At 39.8% G+C, this 26,101-nt stretch overlaps 2 protein-coding genes across 2 annotated transcripts; one reads left to right on the plus strand and one right to left on the minus strand.

The window, feature by feature from the left end:
- The first annotated feature begins 508 nt into the window (after window positions 1-508).
- LOC121295740 lies at window positions 509-7,143 on the plus strand. The gene is made up of 9 exons (XM_041220744.1): window positions 509-632; window positions 1,744-1,857; window positions 2,402-4,084; window positions 4,214-4,313; window positions 4,698-4,846; window positions 5,117-5,229; window positions 5,348-5,437; window positions 5,776-5,898; window positions 6,326-7,143. The coding sequence occupies exons 1-9, from the start codon at window positions 566-568 to the stop codon at window positions 6,503-6,505; spliced, it is 2,619 nt and encodes an 872-aa protein (XP_041076678.1). The 5' UTR covers window positions 509-565; the 3' UTR covers window positions 6,506-7,143.
- A 10,888-nt stretch (window positions 7,144-18,031) lies between these two features.
- Window positions 18,032-25,864, minus strand: LOC121295759. The gene is made up of 11 exons (XM_041220777.1): window positions 25,837-25,864; window positions 24,036-24,210; window positions 22,173-23,639; window positions 21,707-21,799; window positions 21,462-21,566; window positions 20,932-21,041; window positions 20,531-20,728; window positions 20,232-20,394; window positions 19,497-19,662; window positions 19,019-19,113; window positions 18,032-18,905 (listed from the first exon to the last, which is right to left on the minus strand). The coding sequence occupies exons 2-11, from the start codon at window positions 24,190-24,192 to the stop codon at window positions 18,820-18,822; spliced, it is 2,640 nt and encodes an 879-aa protein (XP_041076711.1). The 5' UTR covers window positions 24,193-24,210; window positions 25,837-25,864; the 3' UTR covers window positions 18,032-18,819.
- Between the last annotated feature and the right edge of the window lie 237 nt (window positions 25,865-26,101).

Here is a 26,101-nt window from a genome sequence, read left to right on the forward strand (position 1 = left end):
TGCTGAAATATGACATATGTCCTAAGTTATAGAAACTATAGATTATGGAAATGTATAGAAAATAAGTGATTGTACTGTAATCTATTTTATGAATGTGCTGGTTCCACTGTATTGGGATTGTTGACTCATACACCAAATTACTGACATTTCTATATTCCATGTTGTACCCCCACAACCCAAATAACACATACATATGTATTTATTTACCCACCCATACAAAATAATTCCACAGACAGGTGAGGTCACACTGTCTGAGGTAGTGGGCAGGGTTTTTTGTTTTTGTTTGTTTTTTGTTTGTTTTTTAATCAGTATTAATATATTCTTCATTAGAAAGAATGTGCATGTTCTGCACAAACTTCCTTGTTAAAACCAAAAGACATCTCCTTTTAAGGATCTGATGCAGGTGGTTTACGTTGAAGGAAGAGGAAGGATTTTTTCTTTTTTTTTTTTTGTTGTTGTGTTTTAGAGTGACGTTCTAGTGGGAGTCTTTCTAATCAGCAACTCTATAGATACTGGGGTAGAGAAGTTTGAGCAAGTTAGTATTCCTGAACTGCGAGTCTCAGCGATGACAGAGCCACGGGTAGAGATTGAGTCCCTGCATTTCTCTGTTGGCATCCTTGGAATATCCGCAGGTAAGAAACTATATGCACCCAATGTCGCAGTTGTGTTTCTCCAGAATTGAACGCCGAAGTTAAAACCACAATGTGAAAATAATGTTGTTATGTGTGTCATACTTAACTTATACACACATTCAAATATTCCTTTCAAGATAAATGCTTTTCTTTTTTTTTTCAATTAATTTTTTTTAACGTTTTCTGTACTGGGTTACAGTTTTTCAAAACATGGCTTAGTTCAGTACTTTTTTTTTTCCTTGCCCACTAAATGAATATTAAACTGAATTTTAAACTAAATGATTCAGTCAGATTTAGGGATGTAGTATGTAAAATATTTCATAATTGCTTTTGTAGGATACTGTTAGTGCGTTTTACAACGTACATCTGACTGCTTTATTTATTCATTTATTGTGTAGTCTAGTATTACCTGTGTAAATACCACGGCCAATGGGGATATATTTCTTGATAATATCAATTCCGTTTCTGTCACACTCCGGTTATCATCACTCAGCGATACACCTGATTTCCACCCGTTATTCTGGCAATTAAAAGCATAGAATTGCAAGGTCTACATGTAAGTAGCTTTCTGTACGTTATTTAAATGTAAAGTACGGTAATGGCATACAGCATGCTGAACACTGGTTAATCGTCACAATGCACAAGAAGGCATGTGTTGTAACAACGCCTGTTTTCTGTTTAAATGCTTATTTCGGCAGATTAATCGGTGACAACCACAAAGCTAACTGCTATTTGTGATTAACTATGTTCAGTCCATTTGAAATAATATCATGCAGCACTTCAATAGTGTATAGCTAGTACACCACCACCAAAATTAATCTCTTTTGCAGTTAAATTAATTGTGCTGCAGTAGTACTGATTCATGTTACTGAACTACTCAGTTTACTATTCTGAGAATAATGCAGTAATGCTTATTTGTGTAACAGGTTGACCACTTTGCAGTGCTTCATTATTTTTGAACGTTACTCAATGCCTCGTCATTCTGCGGTTTTTATTACTCAATAACGTTAACAATTTCTTCTTTCGCTAATGATTTTGAAATGTATGTGTAGTGTGAAAACCAATCAGCAGGAATAGCGACATGTATATAATAATGTCTCAATACTCCCAGGTTCCCTTTTGCTGTTGGTCAATGGCTACAGTCACACCCAGACAGGCCCATTTATTCCAAGCACTGCACTGGGAATCTTGCTACTAATCGTTGCTGCTCTCCTGGCCTATGCAGGTAAGTGTCATTTGCCTCAGGCTCTGCAGTACACATAATGAATGACTAGGGTAACTCTTGCATGACAACCACCATGTGGCAATATTAATGATGTCAACCACGTGTAAACCTGTGGATCACATGAGCCTCACATGTTGCTTATATATTGGATTGGATATATTTATATAGATGGTTTATCCCATCTGGTATCAATGTCTGATGAATCCTGCAGCGTTCATCTGTCTATAAACCACAAGTATATGCTGTCAGTTGGGTGAAAGTAATGCAATGTTATACAAAGTTACCATTTGATAAAGACAGCCCACACCCCCCCCCCCCCCCCCCCCCCCCCAAGCTAATTTTATGGAAAATGAGTAACACTTTGTAACATTTACAACACATACAAAAGGATAATGCTCAGGCTGATTCATGATTGCCCAAACATTCTGAGTTTATTTATCTCAATTTGTCACATGTATGTTACTGTTCATCTTGATTGTATAGTAGGGTTGGAGCTGACTGCTGTGTTTATCTCCACCCCCCACCCCCCACCCCCCACCTGCAGGTGTGAGACGGAGCTTGAACCATGCCCCTCTGTTTGTGTCAGTGTTTCTAACCATTTCTGCCCTGTGGTGCGGCTCAGGACTTGTTCACATCCTGGCTGGGCAGGGGGTGGTGGTGGGGCAAGCTGAGCTGCGTGATGCCATGGTTCCAGGACTGGTGGCATTTACCCTGGCTCTGCTGATAATAGGGGTGGTGGGGGTCATGCAGAGGGAGGTTGTCCTGTCGGTCATCTCCTTCGCAGTTTGTCTGGCATGTGCACATGAAATTGCTGGGCTATATGATCGCTCCTTTGGACAGGGGGCCACGGCTGCCAATTACCTGCTGGTCTGCCTTTTGGGGGCATACTTTGGCACAGGGCGGATGCTCAAATACATCACCAAGGACAAGCTCCAGCTACCAGGCACCGGCCTGGTTAAGAAAGACAAGCTAACAGCCTCACAAGCTCAGGACAAAAATGACATTGTGATAACTGGCTTAGTGATGAACCTGCTCTCAGCCAGCGTCTTCGCTTGCCGTCTGTTGGGGGTGGTCTCCACTCTTTTCTGGGGTCATGTTCCGTGGCTGTGGACAGCTGGGGTTTACCAGATTGGGGTATGCATCCTGTCTTACCGCTGCCTTGAGACACTCTCTGCCACCTTCTACGGTTTCACCTCGGTGCTGAAATTCGCTGAAGGCTACACCCTCCTTCTGACTGTCTGGCACCCAACTGAGCCCTACTTCCCAGTCCCCTTCCCTGCTGTATTTTCCATCCTATTCTTTGTGCTGGCCCTCTTTATTACCCAGAAGAGTCTGGCATATGGGCTTTACCTCCTGTTCTATGTGTCCTATTGCATTGCCATTGCTGCCCAGCCCAAAGGCTTCTTCCAGGGAGGCACCCAGGGAGTCCAAGCCGCCATTTTCATTGTCTCTGCCATCATGATACTTGTCTCTCTCCACAACATGGCATCACCTTGGAGGATCCCCACTGGAGAAGGGCTGGTGAAGGCTTTAGTCTCCAGGACCAATGCATTAAACCTGCGAGAGCAAGATAAGGACTTGCATGCACCCTACTTGGGTTACTCCAAATATGCTGATGCAGAAGTGCTAGGCCATGCCTGCAGCGTGCTGGCTGCCTTTGCAATTACTGCAACCGTTGGCCCAAGTGGACCTCTGGGCATCGTGATCCTGCCCTGGGCAGTGGTAGCTGGTGGAGCCCTCCAGCTGCTGTCTGGCTCGGTGGCATTTGCACGGGGCAAGACCCTAGAGAGCACAGCCTTCATCCTCTATGGCATCATGTGGGTGGTGTGGGGGCTGACCAGATATGGCGGTCTTTATGGTGTCACAAGGGGCTTCAACGTGGCCGTGGGCATCATTTGCTTCATGCTTTTCAACTGCTTTGTGATGGTGGGGACCCTCTTCCTCAGTAAGGCCTGGTTTGCCTACGCTCTAACTTTCGAGCTCATCCTGATCAGCTTCCTGCTGGACGCAGTCAATGCGCTCCCCTTTGGCTACGACATCGGGGTAACCATCATCTTCGGCCTGGTCAGCTTCTACTGCTTCCTGGCCAACCTCTTTAACAGCAGCTTCCAGAGCCCCCAGCTGCCTGTCGGCGATCCCTTCATCAAGCTGAGCGGCTACGGGGGTGGCAGTGGAAAGTGTCCCCATGTCCCTGCCAGGAAGGCTACCTCTGTCCAGAAGATTGCAGGTATTTTGAAGTCTGTGGTGATGAGGTTAAACTTTATTACTACTCAATAATATAATATAATGTTATTTATATTAGTAGGGATATCCGAAAGTGAATATAAACTTTTATCCCTCCCCCCACCGGTTTCAGACATCCTAAAGAACGGTGGCACCTGCGGGATTCCCACGGACACAGTCTATGTGCTGGTAGCTGCTTGCAATCGGCCCGATGCTGTAGAAAAGGCATACAAGTAAGTTTTTACTGTGATTATAGTACAGATCCTATATCTTATCTTGTCATCTGTGTATTGTTTGGTCCATCTGTCTTCTGCCTTTTAGAACAAGCTTTAGTCATGTACAGTATTATCAACCTGTCTTATCTACTGTACACTTTCTTCCCCTGACTTTAAAGCAGCTCAACCATACAGTTGTATTGCAGTCACCTTCACAACAGCTGAAACAACATATATTAGACAAATTCATAGGGTGGTTTAAAAGTCACGACCAGCTTATGGTGGGCCACAGAGAAACGAAAACTTATGTGGTGAAGATTATGTTTACCTTGAGCACTTATCAGTGTACAGTTTGATGTCTTGGTATGCATTTGCCTAGACTTTACCTTCTTTCTGTTCCAGAGCGAAGGTGCATGCTCAGGACCGGCCCATGTCCTTGTGGATCTCCAGCATCAAGCAGTTAGAGCCAGCCAGACACCTCATTAACCCACTGCTCTGGGACTTCATGGAGGCAGCCTGGCCCTCCTCCATCAGCATGGTCATCATGCGAGGTAGGGGGCACTGCTGAGCTAGGTTGGGGTCACGTACCACTAGGACTGGGTGGGTAAGGATTAATCTGATTCCTACATTGGTAGCTTGCATTGTTTTTGGATGGTCTTTCTTTGCTTTGTACACGGACAGTGAACGATCAATATGTAGTAAGTCAACTGTGCTTCTGTTCTGTACCACACCCCAGTAGTTCTCTGCAGCTCTGCAAGTTCTATGCATTGGTGTTGTCATGCTCTGTTAACAGAGATGTTGGTGCTTGTTTTCACTTGTAGGTAAGTGGCTTGAGTGCTTTGGGCTGAAAGACTCCGCGAAGTACATCGGCACCCCTCAGAGCATCGCCATCCGTAACCCCAACTGCACCGTCACCACGCATCTCATCGACTTGGTAAGGAGTGTTGGGTTAAAGGTTGAGACCTACTGTATGAGATCAAGGCCTAAATTCCTGAGCTATATGTTAATACCCCTGGAGAGTCTTATCTAACCGAACCACTTCTTTCTGGCAGGTGGGTCCCATTGCAGTGACGTCAGCAAATCCAACAGGAGAAGCAGACACTACCCACCACAACCAGGTCTACGCTAAACTGGGAGATAAGGTGGGGCAGCTGAGATACAGTAACAGAGATACACATACATATAGAAACAAACCAAGCTTGGACCAAAACACTCAAACAAACCCAGTATCAAACGGTATCTGTGGCAGCTTAAAACAGTTGGATTTGAAAAAAGAAAGAGCATGACTACACATTGATGTAGTGAATTAGTAAATAAGGAGTTTAAGCATCTATATTATTAATAGCTGTTAATGTGTTATTAGATAATAAGAGCACGACTACACATTGATGTAATAAATTAGTAAATAAGGAGTTTAAGCTACATTGTTAGTAGTAGCTGTTAATGTGTTATTAGAGAAGTCGCTTGTTTTCTCTCTCAGGTGGACGGGGTTTTGTGTGACGGGCCTTCCCCGGAGAATATTGCCTCCACCGTTGTGGACTGCACCAAGATAGAAAGCGGGAACATTGGCTTCTTCAGAGTGGGCATCTTCCCCAAATCCCAGGTACCTCCCTGCCACCTCGGACAGTGTGGGCTTCAGTGGTGGCTTCAAACATTTTAATATTAGAAGCTTGGCTTTACTATCTACTGTTTTACAAAAACAGTGATAAATATAATTGCAATGGTTATATCACAAAATTACCCCAAACTCTTACAATTGTTCGTACTTCACAGTGGTAACAACCAGTACACACTGGTAATTGATAGCACCAGTATCACATTTGTACCAGTGTGGTACTATATCATTACCACTGTACAATACTGTTGCCAATGCTGGTCTGCTAGGGTTTATTCTGGTTATTACACTAGTATGAGAAGAGTTTCCCAATGCTATTGTTCATAACCACTGTTGACAGCATTGTGACTTCCATTTCAAAATGATGTGTATGGTATCTGTGTATTTCCACTGATAGTTATGTTCTTAAATAAAGGTGCTGCAAATCTTTGAGAGGGTTCAGAGAAAACACAAAGGAGGAGGAGTGGACAATACTGCCTTTGTGAGTGATATCGCTGAAGAGACCACAACTCCCGAGACGGCTATTCACTCCAAAGGAGAGCTTAGCTCTGTGAAGGAGGAGGTCGAACTTCAAGAAGAGGGGCAGGATAAATAGGGAAGTCTATAGGAACTTCAAGGCTATTATTTCAGAGATTCTGCATAAGGTGAAACATTCAAGAACATGTTCTTATTTGAAGTGGATACCTGGTTGAGGATGCTCCCAAGCTATATACTCATAAGAAGTACCCAAACATACAAGTATCTTATAGTTGAATAGCAACTGTTGTGACATGTCTGCTTGGCCAAGCTAGCCTGACTTGCACAGGTAAAATAATATTACTGTAAATAAGTAGACCCAGCTACTGTTCTCTGTCAATCCTGCTCACTGTATATACTGTACAGGCAACTGCCTTTGTAAACACACAGAAAAATGAGTGAAGTTTTATGTTCTTATTTAGATGTAAGCAAAGCAAATACACTGTTGAGGTATACAATTGTGTTGAGTTGTCAGTCTTGGCAGGGATGTCACAGGCTTAATCCTATGAAATTTTAATTAAACATAATAGTAAATGGTTGAAATAAAGGAAGCTTTACAGCAGATTGTACTAGTTTATATAGCTATTCCAGTTAACATTTTTAATGCCTTCTGAAGCTATCAATGTGATTAATGTTTGTAGCTTTTTATTGATATATTTATATAATTTTTGTATTTATTTTTTTAAAGTGTTATTTCAGAATTACACAAATAAAACACCCACACACTGATGTGTTTTTTTTAGAATGGTTTGCTAATAACTTTTGGACGTAACATATAAAGGAACAGCAACATTACAGTCAAATTGTCTCCAACGAGACCTACAGTTTTTATGTTTTTTACATGCGTGTGGTCCCTTTGTTATTCACTGTGGCAAAGTGGGTAAGTGTGTGCAGGTGAAGGTAATACAGCAGTGCAGAAGAAACAGACAGACAATGATATTCAGGTGCAAAGGTGTTTATTAATTGTTATTTTTCAAGAGCCTGACGGCAAATGACGGTAAGCAATAATGAAGTAAAGTGATATTGCGGTGTGTATCACTTTATCTGTAATCCCCTAGTTTGACCCGCAACCAAAAAGTCCCATTCTTTATACACCCACACGTAACACAAAACACAGTTCCTTTAGTGAGTGAATTAGTGCTCATGGTGCAGAATACGATTCTTTGTGACAACAAGGGAAGTGCTGGTGTCCTAGTTTGATGCTGGCCTTTGGCTACAGCTCTGGATCGTGTTAGCAGTCTTAAACAACAAACAAAAAGTTTTTACCAGACAAACAAATACAACATTCACGTTTTTATCACAGGGTTCTCCTTCTAGGTTGTTCTAACCACTTACAAAGGAATAGATCACTTTTACTACATCCCCTATTTATGCACTCCCTCATGACCCTTAGTTAACGAGTGCATCCATTCCTCCAATCCGCGGATGCCACGTCATTTCCCGTCTGGGTCATTGAGTTCGGATACCGTAGCTCCGCCCCTTTTCAAGATGGCCGATTTCCACCTGGCTCTGGGATTAAACTGTCATGCCATTTAGTCCAGGGTACTCTGTTACACAGCGTCCTCGCAGGTCGGGAGGGAGATCTAACACCAAGAATCATTGATCTCTGTCACATTCACTAATACATTTGAAGAGTTAATACTGTTTATTAGATTAATTATAATATACAAACACAAGCTTTCAAGTCTATTCTTCAGTTGCACAATAAGTGGATCTTGAAGGGACCAGGTGAAAAATATAACGTTATTGTCACAGAGACGGCCGAAGTGGGCGGCGTCAGAACCAGGAAAGGTAATGCAATACACAAAACACGGGACGGATGAATGAAGTGATGAAGACGCCTGTTGGCGCCGGTTTAATACCAAATAAAAGGTTTACACAAACACGAAAAACACAGGACACGGCACTCTACGCCAAAATAAATAGACAAACGAAAACAGACTAAACTTAACAAAACGGTGCACGCACAGACACTGACAAACACGGTGAGCGGATACTTTCTCCTCTTATCATTACTACTACTGCTGCTGCTGCTGCTGCTGCTGCTTATTTCCTCCGTCTCCAATCCCGTTCTCCGCTCACCGAACACCCAACCCCAGTATGTGACAACGTGCATCTATATATACTATTGTGCTGGGATTCAATTACCAATTAATTATTCACTTGAATCCCAGCACGTGAATTAATAAAGTGCAATTCCCCGTGCTCACATATTACTACATTTTACTTGCACGTGAAGTGCTGTGCAATCCTCGTGCCTAAATACACATATACATTTTTAAACACTCGTGTTACACAGACCCGTTTATATCCCGTGTACCAATGTCTATACACCAACATTTAAACACACCACACGCAACACATAACAGATAATATACACAGGGGCGGGCACTTTGTTACAGTTATACATCACCACTTGTTGCTACAACTGTTTAAATAATGTACGTGTCATTTTTATTTTCACTGTAAACATCCTGACAACATTTTACAGTTGAAAGTCTGTTTCAAAGCTCTTTTCAAAATGTCCACTCTGGTGCACTGGGGTTTGAGATCTGTTCTAAAAATCACTGCAGGAATAGCGATTAAAAAACCATGGAACAATGAGTACTGCAAATTTCATTGAAACGATTGTCATTTAATTTACTTAGTTTCTTTTAGTAACTGACACATCATGAAACATGTTGCATTACAGTGGGCAGGTACAAAAAACTGAGAGAAAGCAATTTGGATTGAAATCATAAAAGCTGTTGATCTTAATGCACGGAATGAAAGGTGGTTTGAACCATTGTTTGAAATGTATGGCTTTGGAATGTCAGCAGCCAATCAGAATGCTGGACATTTTCAAGCCATTTTATAAATCACAATAATGTGTACTGTGTTGTTGGTATGTTCAAATATTCAAATACATGATGTAAGCTACTTGGTCCACATATAACTGCTTGGTAAGGTACTCAACTGAAAGTACAAAACTGACAAAGTTTTTCCAAAAGCCTTATTGAGTATTCCTCATTTAACTGAGATTACAAGAAAAAGAATTTAGAAAGCCATTGTCAACATCTTTTTTTATGATATGCTGTTATTATAATTTAAGTGCCATATAGCTATATCCCCTGTTTCATATGTCCTTTTTAAATGTAACCTCATAGATTTAATCAGCTGTGGTGAAGAGGACTGAAGCCTAAAACCAAAGACCTCATTTTACCTGGCGAACTTAAACAACCGATGTTCCCAATGCTGCTGTACTGCTCCCAGGAGGCGAGAGCTCACCTTGGCCTGTTGCCAGTGCAGGTTCATCATTGTTCTATAATCCACGTGTTTGTTTCCTAGGTTACACAATGAATTTTCTTGTTCCAGGAAGTGCTAAAAGTGTTACAGTAATCCACCTAATATGGTTAGTGGGCAGCTCTATTTCTCTTTCAAGCAATAGTAGATTAAAAGGAATGACACAGCAACAGTCCTCCAGCCGAGTTATTTTCATGTCAACACCTTTCAATGAATCTCTGTGATAAGGAACTCATCAGTCTAGTATTTATTTTGTTTGTTTGTTTCCTCCGTATTGACATCATTTTTCAGTAAGGGCTTCCAACGTGACTTTCTGACTTGCTCTAAGTCCTACAAGGTGTGTGTTAGACATGAATGCTACCCACGTTGTCTGCTTGTAGTCCTTCATCTCTCTGCCATTACTGCACTTATGTCAGGCTGTGTTTCAGATTGTCAGAAACAGCAACTGTTTTGTATGTTATCACATAATTCTATATTACAGTTTTGTGTTCCTCAAAAATAAACACAGAAACCCTACAGTAGTTATAATACACTCCCTGTCATCTACTATTCTATATGCAACATGAAATGGTTACCAAGGGAACATAAAGATCCGAGATGGGAAGGCATATTATCCTTTGGTTGTGCATAGGTTCAAAGTTGTGAATTGAAGCCTGTACAACACTAAAATATTTCCTCCATTTCACTTTTACCAGAATCATCCAACAGGATTATTTCCACAAGTATTTTCTGGAGTAGTTAGCAAGAAATTATTGATCTTAGGAGGAACAGCAATGGAGCATTACACAGAATACTGACATTAAACAGGAAACTAAATTAAGATGATAAAAATAGTCTTTTAAAATAACATGTTACCAAAGCTGCAACAAATAATGAAGTATAAAATAAACTTGGGGGAAGATAATCAGAACAGGTGGATCTATCATGTTTTCTTTTTTCACAGTGGATGTGTTATATGTGTTTGGTACTTTAATATTTATGTAGCACAAAGAGTATGTACCTTTGTCAGTTAGACCCCCCCCCCCTCTCCCCTGTTTATTTATCTCTGTGTATGCTGGCTAGGTACGCTTCCTGGTCCGGGGTCTTTCCTCAAGAGCTGCGAATTCCTAGACAGTGTGCTGATGTCTCGCTGGGAAGCTATGATGGACTGACATTCTCTTGCCAAGAACAATTATCACAATGGAAACTGATCAGACCAAGGAACAAGAACATCATGTAGATAGTATTGTGTACAGTATATAATTAAGCAACAACTTGGCTGTAGGCATGAAGAGCATCTCTAATGGGTTGTTCCTGCTATGACTAATTAAAGCAAATGGCATTCCTGAGGTGTGCTGACCCATCCCGAGAAGCCCATACTGTGCCATTATGTGTCGTCACACCTTTGGAATCTTAAAATCAATTGTGTCATTGGTATCTGATGGTGAAGTCGCGCATCTAGTTCTGTGTTGCATAACTGCTTGGATTAGATAGTTATTTCCCAGAATGTTTAAAGAAAAGCACATAACTGACCCAAAAAAACATAATTAAACATTCCTCAGTGAGACAAATCCAAAGACTTTAGAAACCCCCTTTGACAACATCTTTTTTATTATATGTTTTTATTCTAATTGAAGTGCTGTGCTATTTACCCCTATTTTGAAATGACCATTTTAAATGTAACCTCATGGATCTAACCCACAATGTTGAGGAAAACTATAGCCTTAAATGAAGACCTCATTTTACCTGGCGATCCTAAGCAGCAGAAGATCCCAAAGCTACTTTACTGATCCCAGGAGGAGAGGACTCAGCTTGGCCGCACTATCAGGACACCTGTGACACTTGACCATTAGGGGTTGCAATGGAACGGTGAGAAAAACCATCCTTGGACGAGTTTCTCTTGCCTAACCTATGGGAGCGAAAGAACTAACGTAGCGCTCCCTGTGATCCTCAGCCTAGCTCAGCCCAGTTCCAACATTTTTAAGGACACAGGTACTATAGGTATGTCAGAGTAAATAAGGACTGTTGTCAGTTCTGTGTGTATTAATTTACACCGGATATACACACTATGGCCTATGCTAAGATATTGCCAAATACATTCTTTAGTTTTATGTGTTAGCTTGTTGTTGCCATAAAAAAATTGTGTTTTTTGATGTAAGTTCTCACTTTGTGGTTTTGTCACCAGAATCTCTCAAATATGTTGTAGACTTTCTGACTTGTTCTAAGTACTACAAGGTGTATGTTAGACATGAATGCGACCCAGGTTGTCTGCTTGTAGTCCTTCATCTCTCTGCCATTGCTGCACTTATGTCAGGATATGTTTCAGATTGTCAGAAACAGCAACTGTGTTGAATGTTATCACATGAAGCTGCAAAGGCTCCACCTTTATCAGAAACCTGTAACAGTCGTCTCAAAATAAATGCACCAGTCTAAATGGTGAGTTCTATATTACAGTACTTCCTTGTTCCAGGAAGTGCTAACAGTGTTACAGTGATCCACCCACAATAGTAGATTAAATGGAATGACACAGCAACACTCCTCCAGCCAGAGTTATTTTCATCAACACCTTTCAATGAATCTCTGTTGTAATTAACTCATCAGTCTAATATTTTTTGTTTGTTTGTTTCTTCCGTATTGACATCATTTTCCAATAAGGGCTTCCAACGTGACTTTCTGACTTGCTCTAAATCCTACAAGGTGTGTGTTAGATATGAATGCTACCCAGGTTGTCTGCTTGTAGTCCTTCATCTCTCTGCCGTTTCTGCACTTATGTCAGGCTGTGTTTCAGATTGTCAGAAACAGCAACCGTATTGATTGTTATCACATGCAGCTGCAAAGCCTCTACCTTTATCAGAAACCTGTAACAGGTTTGAATATTATTTCCATGAAAAACCTGAGTCGTATCAAAACAAATTCACCACTCTACAAGGTGAATTCTATATTACAGTTTTGTGTTCCTCAAAATAAGCACAGAAACCCTACAGTAGTTATAATAAACTCGCTGTCATCTACTATTCTATATGCAACATGAAATGGTTATCACAGGAACATAAAGGTCTGAGATGGGGAGGCATATTATCCTTTGGTTGTGCATAGGTTCAAAGTTGAAGTATTATGCTTGTGCATTGAAGCCTGTGCAACACTGAAATATTTCTCCTATTTCACATTTACCACAATCATCGAACAGGATTATTTCCAGAAGAATTTTCTGGAGTAGTTAGTAAGCAATTATTGATCTTAGGGGGAACAGCAATGAAGCATTATACAGAATACTGACATTAAACAGGAAACTAAATGAAGATGAGAAAAAATAGCCTTTTAAAATAACATGTTACCAAACCGGCAACAAGTAATGAAGTATAAAATAAACTTGGGGGATGGATCTATCATGTTTTCGTTTTTCACAATGGATATGTTATATGTGTTTGGTACTTTAATATTTATGTAGCACAGAGAGAGTATGCACCTTTGCCAGTTAGATCCCCTGTTTAATTATCTCTGTGGACGCTGGCTAGGTATGTTTCCTGGTCCGGGGTCTTTCCCCAGGAGCTGTGAATTCCTAGTCGGTGTGCTCATGTCTCGCTGGAAAGCCATGATGGACTGACATTTTCTTGCCAAGAACAATTAGCACAATGGAAACTGGTCATTGTACAGACCAAGGAACAAGAATACAATTTAGATGGTATTGTGTACAGTATATAATTAGGCAACAACTTGGCTGTAGGCATGAAGAACATCTGTAATGGATTGTTCCTGATATGACTGATTAATGCAAATGGCATTCCTGAGGTGTGCTGGTCCATCTAGAGAAGAAAATACTGTGTCACTGTGCATCATCACACCTCCGGAATCTTAAAATCAATTGTGGTATCTGATGGTGAAGTCGCACATCCAGTTCTCTGTTGCATAACTGCTTGGATTAGGTAGTCATTTCCCAGCATGTTTAAAGAAAAGTACATAACTGGCCAAAAAAACATAATTCAACATTCCTCAATGGGACCAATCCTAAGACTTTAAAAACCCTTTTTGACAACATATTTTTCATTATATGTTTTTTATTCTAATTGAAGTGCCATGTAGCTTTTCACCCCTTATTTCTCCTCTATTTGAAATTACCTTTTTAAATGTAACCTCGTGGATGTAACCCACAATGGTGAGGAGAAGTGAAGCCTGAAACTAAACACCTCCTTTTACACTGTGAATCTAAGCAGCAGATGTTCACAATGTTACTGTACTGATCCCAGGAGGAGAGAGTTCAGCTTGGCTGCACTGTCAGACCTCCTGTCACACCTGACCATTAGGGGTTGCAATAGAATGATGATAAAAAACATCCCCAGATGACTTTCCCTTGCCTAAACTACAGGAGCAAAATAACTAATGTAGCTTTCCCTGTGGACCTCAGCCTTGGTCAACCAAGTGCACAAATTTTGAAGTACACAGGTACTGTAGGTATTTTAGAGTTAATAAGGACTGTTCTCAGTCCTGTGTGTATTCATTTACACCAGATATACACAGTATGCCCTATGCTGAGATATTACCAAATACTTTCTTTAGTTTGGCATTTTAGTTTGTGCATGCCAATAAAAGTGAATCCTTCAAATATGTTGTAAACTAGTCTTCATGGATTTTGCTTATGTGGTGACACACTAAAATAAAAAAAATAAATAAAAAATGGTTTCTTTTTACAAGATAAATTATTCAGAATAATTAAAAGCATGGTACCTTTGTAATATGCTTTCTATTGTACTATTTTGACTTTTCTTGATCTGAGATACATTGGTAAGAATTTTAAAATAGCACGTAATGGATATTAAAAACATGTCTTCTTCCTGAGTTGTGTTATTCCCAGTTTCCTTTTGTGGTTGCTGCACAAGACAGGAACATCATACATACATTTTTCTTCTTGAGTTCAAGGAGTGTCATAAATATCCTTGTCTGGAAAGTCCAAGAATCACAGACACTCTGCTGTTCAGATTCATGACAAACAACATTTTTTTAGTGCTGCTCTTAGCTGTTGGTAAAATAGCTGAAATATGTTAGTTTGTGACCATGTTATACAACGTGACTGTGTTATATTTGCTGTGGAAACGGTGAAAGGAAAAGTGTTTTAAATGGTCAAACTGTAGTGTATAATAAGATGTTTCTGTAGCTTTTTTGCAGTTGGAATGGGTTCTGGTTGATGTTATAATAAACCTGTTAATGGAACAACTTGGGCGTGTTTGAGAAATTCCAGGACAAAACAGGGACAAGTTTGTTACGTGGGTGTTCAATAAATAAAAGAAACCATTCTGTGTCAGAACTGAGTATTTCATTATGGGGAACTTTTCTCACAGACTGTAGCCTCCTATTGTGTCTCCTCTGATTTAATTGCCCTCAGATTCCCTTTTCTTCTGTTTCAGATTTATGTTCACTAATTCAGGGTTACAGGACATTACCGTGTGTCCATTACCGCGAACTCACCACCGTCTCTGTTCATCAACACGTGACCCAGTACAGCACAACCCCAACACCACATTACCCAGTACAGCACAATTCCAACACCACGTGACCCAGTACAGCGCAACACCACCACCACGTGACCAATACATCGCAACCCCACCACCACGTGACCAATACATCACAACCTCACCACCACGTGACCAGTACAGTGCAACCTCACCACCACGTGACCAGTACAGTGCAACCTCACCACCACATGACCAATACAGTGTGACTCCACCACCACAGGACCCCATCACTGCGGCACACATTTACAGTGATAGACCACCATCGCAAGCCCGTTACAGCATATCACCACACACGACTTTGTAGCTATACTTGCAGCCTGCCCCAGATGCATTCAGGGTCTTTTATTTCTGAAGTAGCTGCATGGTTTGTTTCAAGTTTTTGTTATTATTTATTATTTTTTACACATTACCTTAACAAGTTGCTCTTCTTCAGTAAAGATGTATTTTCCATGCAGAAGCAATTCATGTTCAAAGCACTTTGTTATTATTATTATTATTATTATTATTATTATTATTATTATTATTATTATTATTATTATTATTATTATTATTATTTGGCATACAGTACCAAAATAAACAAATCAACTCAAAACTGCTTCCCTCTCTAACAAAAAATAGTTCCAGTGTCATGCTAATATCTGCTCGGTTGGAAAATAGAAAAAAATTACATAAATAATAACAATAATTTGAAACAAACCATTCAGCTACTTCACAATAACTTAAGACTCTGAATGCATCTCAGGCAGGCAGCAAGTACAGCTACAGCTACACCTACTGGGTCACGTGGTGGTGGGGTTGTGCTGTACTGGTCACGCGGTGGTGGGGTTGTGCTGTACTGGTCACGCGGTGGTGGGGTTGTGCTGTACTGGGTCATGTGTTGATGAACACGCACAGTGGTGGGTTTGTGGTAATGAACACACGGTAATGTCCTGTAACCCTGAACTAGTGAACATAAATCTGAAACAGAAGAAAAGGGAATCTGAGGGCAATTCAATCAGAGGAGACACAATAGGAGGCTACAGTCTGTGAGAAAAGTTCCCCATAATGAAGTACCCAGTTCTGACACAGAATGGTTTCTTTGAACACCCAAGTAACAAACCTGTCCCTGTTTTGTCCTGGAATTTCTCAAACACGCCCAAGTTGTTCCATTAACAGGTTTATTATAACATCAACCAGAACCCATTCCAACTGCAAAAAAGCTACAGAAACATCTTATTATACACTACAGTTTGACCATTTAAAACACTTTTCCTTTCACCGTTTCCACAGCAAATATAACACAATCATGTTGTATAACATGGTCACAAACTAACATATTTCAGCTATTTTACCAACAGCTAAGAGCAGCACTAAAAAAATGTTGTTTGTCATGAATCTGAACAGCAGAGTGTCTGTGATTCTTGGACTTTCCAGACAAGGATATTTATGGCGCTCCTTGAACTCAAGAAGGCAAATGTATGTATGATGTTCCAACTCAGGAAGAAGACATGTTTTTCATATCCATTACGTGCTATTTAAAAATTCTTACCAATGTATCTCAGATCAAGAAAAGTCAAAATAGTACAATAGAAAGGATATTGCAAAGGTACCATGCTTTTAATTATTCTGAATACTTTATCTTGTAAAATGAGACAATGTATAATTCATATCAAGCACAAAAAAATAACTATCAAATGGTCCTTGATCTGTATTTTGACAAATACAACATTTAGCAAATTTAGTAAACTGAAGAGCCTTATTAACCCTCTTATAAGATTTAAGATTTGCAATTCGGATGCAATAGGCTGTAACTTTTCCATTAGATAATTGTAGAACTGTTTTAACAATTGAAGTCATCAGTGAGACTAATTGATTTGGCCAGTTTTAATAAAAACAGGTTCTTGCTCTAACTGGTTATTATAGATACTGAAACTCTTGACTTTTGACACTTCTAACCAGCACTCTGACTTTTAATAATGAACTATATCACTGTACTGATTCTAGTTCAGGTTTCATCCCAAACCTGTTTGTTTGTATTTAGAATACATTTAAAATAGAGCAAATAATTATTTAGCATGAAGGATATACCATGAATGTTTGTGGAGTACTGTAGTTCTCTCCTACGAGAGGTTGGTTGTCATCCTTATGAGTGAAATACCCACAGCACTCCATGAGTGTTCTTGTATTTGTATAACAAGTATATAAAGCAAAGTTGACTTTTTCTCAGCTGTCTGTTGATACACCTAGAAATCTCTGTGATAAAAGGTGAGTAAGAGACAGATTTGAGCTTAATTAATTAAGAAAGTCTGAGTTGCTGTAAAACTCAAGTCTGAAATCCAGATAACACATAGTGGGAGTTCTGTGCTCAGTGAACTATGTACAGAAAGTAAAAATGTCAAGGGGAAATGCTTGAGTGTACCAAAGATGCATTCAGGCTTTGACAGATGTATTATATCAAGCTTTGGCAAGAGAATATACATGCACTGACCTATAGTTAACCTGTGGTATATATCGTAAGGTGATGGCTGGGACATAAGCATGATGACCTGTTTGACCAATTTCATGAGAATAGATGAAAGGAAATAGTTAAGGGGCCTCTTCTTATTTTAAACATGTTTCAGTATAAATATAAGGGTAGCTGTGAGACACCCCAAGACGATTCCAACACCTCCATATTTCCTATATACCATCACCTCTCAGCAGAAAACAGGTAGCCTGGCCATTATCTTAAATCTGCTGTTGGATGCTAGTGATTGCCTTAAAAAACTAAATGTAATGGAAGTTTAATACATGTAAGTTTGTGCTTTGGAAATTGAATAAATGTAATCTTGTTAAGTTTCAAGTATTAGTCATTCGAGTCTTAATTATTCTTTATTGATAAGGACAATTGCAGAATGAATGTTGTAATTATAAGACATTAAACCACTACCCTACAGTGCTTTAACATGTATACAGTTTTAACAAGGATTATTTACAGATTCAAAATCCAGTCACTTCTTAGACATAATATACTTTATCAAAATAGAAAAAAATATCTATGTACATATATACATAGTATTAAATATGTCTTATGAAATAAAACAGTATATGTTTAGGGAAGGAAATTCACAGCAGATACAAAACAGAAATGTCACCCTGACAAATATCATTTTCAACACTTGACCATATTTTTCTCATGCCCAGAGTAGACTATGCATTTAATTGCTTGAGACAAACATAGCAAATAGCACTGCATTCAGGAGTAAAATTCACCAAATTATTGTATTAGATTTGAGTAAATACAAACCTGTTTATAAATACAAACGTACAAGTATCATTACATAAAGTACATGGCATACACAAATTGTATTATAGTTTACCATACAAGTATTTTAAATATTTGCACACACAAAATGTTTGTTTACTATATTAATATATACATTATTCACAAATGTAAACAGTAAAATTTGATATCTTCATTTCAGGAGTAAATGTTGCCAGTCTTTACAGAAAAAAGTTTAAAAATAAATTAAATGGCACAGTTTTTATAATTATAATTACTATAATAATAATTTATGGGTGACCACAAATCCTAGTGATGTCACTTGTCACATCCTGAGAGGTGATTCACTAAGTTACTGTTATTTGTAGTGAGTGTTCCTTGTCTTTACTCCATGGAATTTTTGACTTTTTCAAAAATGTGTCTGACTTGGGCAGCAGGAAAACAGCCTTCTCTTACAATAGTGATTGTACCTGAAAGAGAAAATAAAACTGAGTAAGTCCTGCATGCTGTAGTGTACAGTGTACAGTAAACAGCTGTCAGTCCAGGCTGCCTTAAACAAAAGGAGAAAATATCAAGGAAATACCTTCATCTATCTTCAAACAGTTGACCACAGTGGAACCGACAGCTTCGTTTGATTCTCCGTCACACAGAACTCCACTGATTTTGTGGCCAAGGCGTCTGTGAGAAACAAAAAAGGAATTATATCATTTATAACAGTGACTACGAAATATTAGCTTTCATACACTAGCCCACTAGGTCATTTAATGCAGGGAAATATTATTCTAACATGCAATATTATGTATCCAGATAACAAATATACAAAAACTTTTTAATCATTAGTACCCAGTTAGGACTGACCTCCCACAGCATGACTATAGTATGGTTGCATCTGTAGAAACCAAACATCTATGATTTCTATTTTTTCCAAGACTTATTATTTTGATGAAATATATATTGTTACAGTTTCATAAACATAAAACAATTAGAATAGAAATGAATCTTCCTTAAAGCCTCCTGTTGTGGCTGTCACCTGGTCATTAGCTCACAGCACAAATACTTACGTTATCACCATGTCATGGTGTGTGCTATCAGGCTCTCCACTTGGATTGGCTGAAGTGATGGCCAGTGGTCCAGTCATATTGCACAGATGGGCGGTTACTGTGTGGTCAGGGACTCGGATCATGATGCTTTCTTTAGTCCCCACTCTATCATAGGCTGGTCCAACTCCTAAATCAGAACAAAGAGAAGGCTGTGAGTGTGGGTCTTTGGACAGAGCCTCTCTTACAAACTAAACTCACACAGGTTTTTGGATTTTCTTAAAGGAAGCAAAGTATATCCTTCAATATGAGTAAAAGAGTCAACAGATGTGCAGTGCTATAAAAGGAAGGGTGAAGTCACCGGTGGTTTTACACAGAAATTGCCATAAAACCCATAAACTACTAGACCAATGCATTGATGACTGCCAGGATTTGAAACAGAACTCGCTCTTTTCTCTAAATTATACATTGCAATTTTTGGAACGACAAAAACATCTATTAATGTCAGAAAACTGGAAATATACAACTAAACATGCAACAGGAGTTTTAAAGTACTTTTGTTAAATTAAAAAGTGTTTAAATAGTTCATATTATACTTATGTTTATTTTGTTTTTCATTTGCCAACAATATCAGTAATACAACTAAATAACAAAAAACATACCGGGTAAAATCCTATATACACAAACGGCAGCTGATCTAACTGCCTGTACGGTGGCAGGGATCATTTCATTTAGATGGAAGAGCCTGTCTGAACTTACCTAGCTTATTGAGCCATTCGCCTTTCTTGACAATGCAGCTGATGCCTCCTGGGTAGACATTCCTCATGAACTCCCAGAGCAGTGGGCTGAAGGGGGGCTTGGCGGTCGACAGCTGCTCCAGGTTGGAGATGCAGATACAGATGGGCTTCTCCTGTGGGCGATCCTGAAAGAGGGACAGAAGTGTGAGCTGAGAGCATGGCTCTGGAAAGTGGCTCTACTCCTGCCTCCATGCAAAAGAACTCTTGAGTGTTATTCTGTACGGCACAGACAAACAAATACATAAATAAGCCTGTCCATACCTTGATATTGTAGATCTTCTCTATAGCCTGTGGGTGTTTGCAGGATGCTGCTAAGGCATACACAGTATCGGTAGGAATACCACAGACCCCACCGGCATCCAGAAGTTTTGAGATGCTCAGTAGCCCACTAGTCTTTCTTGAGGTGGCGATGGGACAAGGAGGAGGAGGGGGAGTTTTGTCAGCTTTTTCCTTTGTAGCCTATAAGAAAAAGGGTATTTAAAAGCATGGTCAAATCTGCAAAAATCCACTTCAGCACTTTTGTAATAACCATTGGGAATATAAAGGCTTTGTGGACATACTTTAGTTTAAGGATCTATTAAAAAAATCTTTATTTCATATTATTTTGATAAACAAAACATTCTTTTAAAACTAATTCCAATATAGCCGGATGACAAGCTTACCTTCAGCAGCGGGGGTCCGAGAGGAAGCAGCTCCTTTGTGAAGATGGAATTTGCAAGGGAGGCCAGAGTACCATACAAACAGATCAGAGAGAAGATGGCCAGCATCGCGACTGTAATGGAAAACCAACTTAGTTATATCACCATCCTTGGAAAGAAAATGTAGTGGAGTACAGGCAGGCTCGATAGAGGTACAGAATGTGTGTAACAAAACAGACATGAGACACAACAATGGTAACATTAGGGAGAAACAGGAGAGATTGCCATGCAAGGACTGTGGGTGAGCCAAAAGGATCAGTTCAGTTCAATCAAAAGCCAAAGATGAATATTCTAGTCTAAGGAAAACATTTAGTCAAGAACTTAACCCGTTTGATCACCAATCCAAACACAGAATATGTTTTCATTATGTTTTCATGTATGGTGTTAGGGTGATAGATGTCTGCTTTCCTAATTCAAATTGTTTAAAATAACAAGTTGCTGTTAATCTTTGCTACCGGTTTCGCTTTTGGGGAAGGAGAAAGGGAGACTCTTACTTTCCAGTTGGTAAGGCAGTCTGCCCAGTGTGGAGAGCAGGAAACACACCACGATCACCTCCATGACAAGAGTCAGCAACAGTAGCACAACATTTACATAGGCACCTTGGGAAAGAGAGAAAAACACACACCAACACACATTAACATTTTCCATCCATTTACTCTGACACTTTTCTTTTCAGTCCAGCTAAACAAACCCCTAAATGTTAGACAAAGATCCAACGCATTTAAAAAAAATGACTTACCTATAAGCATTAGGAAGCCATTAAGTACCAAGAATGCTACAGCCCCAGCTGTGAATCCACCAGCAAAATCAGTAGAAATGCCAAGCAAAAAACCTACAAAATAAAGACATTCTTTTACTAATTGTAAAAGCAAGACATTCCCAACTAAGAAAATCATGAATTAGGTGCAGGACAGTCATGGGCATCCTCAGGGGGATTTCACACAAATCTAGAAAGTGTTTAGCTTGTTCTATAATCCTTGTATAATTTGTGCAGTCAAACAGAGCTACTCTTTTTTTTACAACTTGGACATACATATTTTATTTATTACTTTCAAAACCTATATACTTGCTCAACCACTTTATTTAATTAAAACAGGAGGCACTCTCACTGATATGACTGTTGCCTACCACAGGGGTTTATTAAAACAAATTGGTCGATCGCTGTAAAGTAATCATGTGAATCTACTGCCTTTTCCAAAACATACCTGCAAACCGATACCAGGTCCAGGTAGCCCAGATGGCAGCATAGCAGGATGGGATAATGGGCCCAAAACGCCTTCCCTCCTGGATGTCCAGTCGGCTCACATAGACCTGGATGATTGCTCCAGGAATCAGAACCCAGGGGACGGTGAGATGGAGGAAGGTGGGGTGCACGTCCTGGCTGTGGATGGCAGAGAGAGCAGCTATGCCATTGGTCATGTAGAAAAGGGCATCAGGTAGATGTGAAACAGTGCTGCGAGGGAGGTCTTGAGGTTTCACCCAGCACCGTTTGATGAGTCCCAGGACACTCTGGAGCTTCTCTGTGGACAGTGGCTGCATCCCAACAGGGATCAAGGTCTTCTCTCCTATGGAATTGATGAGTCGGGCAAAGGTACCGTAGAGAGACAGGGCTGTGAACAAGCTGCAGATCACCCCAAAGAAGATGTAGTAGCCCCCCAGTGGGATCTGGGAGATTGTGGATACTGTGAGCAGGAGGAATAGCAAGTTATGGGCCACCTCTAGCACATCCATGTTGAGTGACATCAAGCAGAGAACAATGGCGGTCGCTAGGAAGAACCAGTCACCAACCATCCTTTCTCTCCCGCTGACTGCTCCCTCTCTGTCAATGAGAACTGATAGAACAAACTCCTCCCATGACTTCACCAGCCAGTAGGTGCTGTGCAGACAAAACTTGGTTGTGTGGTAGACATCTTTTCGAAGGTAGGCATAGTAACTGGAGAAAAGTTGGGAGAAGGCGTTGATAGTGACCCAAATGGTGCCCACAAAAAAGGAAGGTAGGTAGCCAAAGCAGAAGAAGGCAAAGACGAAAGGGGAGATTGTGTCACAGAGGTAGCCCAGTGCCATGGGTTCAGCATATTGGGTGTTCTTCTTCTTTTCTTCCCCTATTTTTTGGGAGTTGCTGCTGTTGGCCGTCCCCAGGAGCAACACGTCGAAAAGGGGGGTCCCAAAGCCCTTGAGGATGTAACGTTGGGTGACACCTTTCAGGAGCAAGGCTGCTGCTCCATAAAGCGCACACATGAGGATCACCAGCTCCAGGACCCCAGAGACCACTAGAGCCCAACCCCCGACAAGCCCCACTGCCTCAAAGATCAGGGTCAGGGTGATAGCCCCAAAGACAAAAGGCATGATGTAGTTTACAGTGGCAGAGCAGAAGGACAGGATAAAGGAGATGGAAATGTAAGCAATTAGCCCTGCTATGGCAGACTGACCGATTGGTGGAGTAGCCAGTTCTGGATTTTGAAAAGTGCTGTTGGCTGGATTTAGCTGGTCAGTGGTGTTAGTGCTGTTAATAGAGGGTGGAAAGGCACCCAGGACTATACGGGTAGACCCATAGCTGCCCCAGAGAGCAGCAAATGCGATGAAGGATGTCCCACTTAGGTGATCATACTTCCGGAAGGATAGGAGCCCAGCAAACAGCTGGGTTACTCCCCCGATCAGAATCAGTTGAACACCTGTGAAATGTAGATAGGTAGAAGTCAGAGTCCAGCAAGGTCACCTAACAAACAAACTTCAAAGTAATTATCAACTGTGCTATTACAGGTACCGTTATTGTTGTGCAGAAGATCTTTCTTTTCTTTTTTTAAATTAGCATACAGGGTCACTGTATGTTCATTTTGTTTTTTAAAAAGAATACCAACTTTCTATGCTACGTGTCGGCCTTACACCCATGGTCTATCAGACTGGCTTGAAGCATATAAGAGAGATATACTATCGGGAAACATCAGTTTATGTGAAGGGTCCACCTTATCTTAAATATTATAGAAGAGATCAGTACAGGTTGAATTTGTGTTTAGAGAACATGGAATCATTTTTTGCCTAAAACAGACAGATAGATTTAGTTTTTTTACCAGCCAGAATGTGCTCCACTCCCTGGGATGGTACACCAGTCTGTGCTCCATTGAAGTTCTGCAGAAGAACAAGGAAAGCACTGATTCCATTGGCCAGGAGGCCCAGGACCCCAGGCTCTCCATAGAACATGGCCGCAAATTCATTTTCACCCGCCATCTTCTTAACTTCAAAACTCTGTCAAATTAGAAAACCATTGAGTACACTCAGCCAATCAGCTTACAGCTCTAGCGGGCTTCTATGAGACGTTAGGTGCCCACTGGAACGACACAGCATGAGCTGCGAATCAGACTTAAAATCAGTGCAATTAGCCAATCACAGTCTGTCAGCTCGACTGGAGCTCAGCATCTTTCAACAACAACAAACAGAGACATGGACAATTCAGTAATGTCATTCCATTTAGATATCTGGTACTGCCCAGATAAACTATGTAAATGGATAAACCAAAATGTTTATTTTCTGCTTTTCCTTTAAAGTAATTTGGAGTTCATACCATAAAAATCTGACTGATTTTTATGGTAAACACTGTACAGCTGATCACAAAATCTGTCAAACTACTGCCTTAAACAAGCATGACTGATACACAGTGCTGCTGAAATCTGCCGTCAAAAGAAAAGGCTTGAACAAACAGCCAATCAGGAGACAAGCACAGTCTGACACAAGCTGAAGACAGCCAGGAGTGTCGATATGCATGAGGAAAGTCCTGAATCTAGCTGTCAGTGATCTGTCAGCCTGCCAGCCAAGGAACAGTTTGCAATAGCAATACCAACTTAATGCCCAATAAAGCATACAAATGCAATTGCATAACCATGTACTAAGAGAATGTGCTGGATATCCAACCCATTATAATTGTACAAACATATACATCAATAATAAATAAATAAATAAATGTTTTTATTAAGTTATGGGTAATGTAATCTGTGGTAACATGCCACACACCATCCACACACTGAGGAAAAAAAGAGTACCAATGCTAAATTCAATGAGAAACAACAGGCTGTATTTATTAATGACAGGTTAAAACACAATGTGCACCCTGGGCAAAAAGTGCAAAGTGCATCAATACAAAAATCTGTGTCAATAGAAACTGAACTAAGCGCTCTTTAAAAAAAAAAAAACACCTATTTTCCACAGTGCAAGTTTATGACAGAGGCATTTCATTTCAGTCTTATGCAGATACTTGTTCAGTATAGTATGGCAATTAATGAAAGCAGGTGTCAGATAACCATATAAATATTCTATTAACCCTATTATGTGATTTAGTGCAAATGATTATAATAAAATATATATTTTTTTATGAAATATATTACCCACATTATATATACACTTTGTAAACTTAACTTATTTAAAAAACGTAATAAATTCATTATACTAGTTTATGAAAAAGTGTGTCAGTTTGATTTACTTATCCTTAGTGTTTGTAAATGTAACAAGGAAATATTCTGCCCAATCTTTGTATTTCCTTTATTATATACTGTATGGTATGTGATAATAATAATTATTATCACAATATAATACTGCCCACCCGTGGGGTACGTACGTCATGACATGCATAAATATATATATATATATATATATATATATATATATATATATATATATATATATATATATATATATTATATATATATAAAAAATTACTACTAGATAACTAAAATACAGCTGGTATTTTTAATAATACAAAAAATGATCACACACTATATAACAATTTACATTAAACAAATACATTTAAATAGTTTCTATATAATCAAACAAACATTTGTCTAACTGTAAAAATATGAAATGGGATTGGTATTACAGTACCTGGCCAACAAGGTTTCTCTTCAGCTGCAATGTGGACTTTAAGAAGTGAGAGTTTATTTTTTATAGAACCTCTCTCAAGCAGGGGAGGAGTCTCCCAGTGCTAAGATATCAGTAAGTGACCTCCCAGAACAGAGAAAGAGGGTGATTCCCCCACATTCCGGACCCATTCCTGGTCATTAAATAACCCATTTCCTGGTCAAGCTAGAAAAATCCCCCCAATTAGTTGAATAGTTTCACTAAAAGGAGGAGGGTTTTGGAACCTGGA

The sequence above is a fragment of the Polyodon spathula genome, chromosome 20 (genome assembly GCF_017654505.1).
Source record: "Polyodon spathula isolate WHYD16114869_AA chromosome 20, ASM1765450v1, whole genome shotgun sequence".
NCBI classification, from domain to species: domain Eukaryota; kingdom Metazoa; phylum Chordata; class Actinopteri; order Acipenseriformes; family Polyodontidae; genus Polyodon; species Polyodon spathula.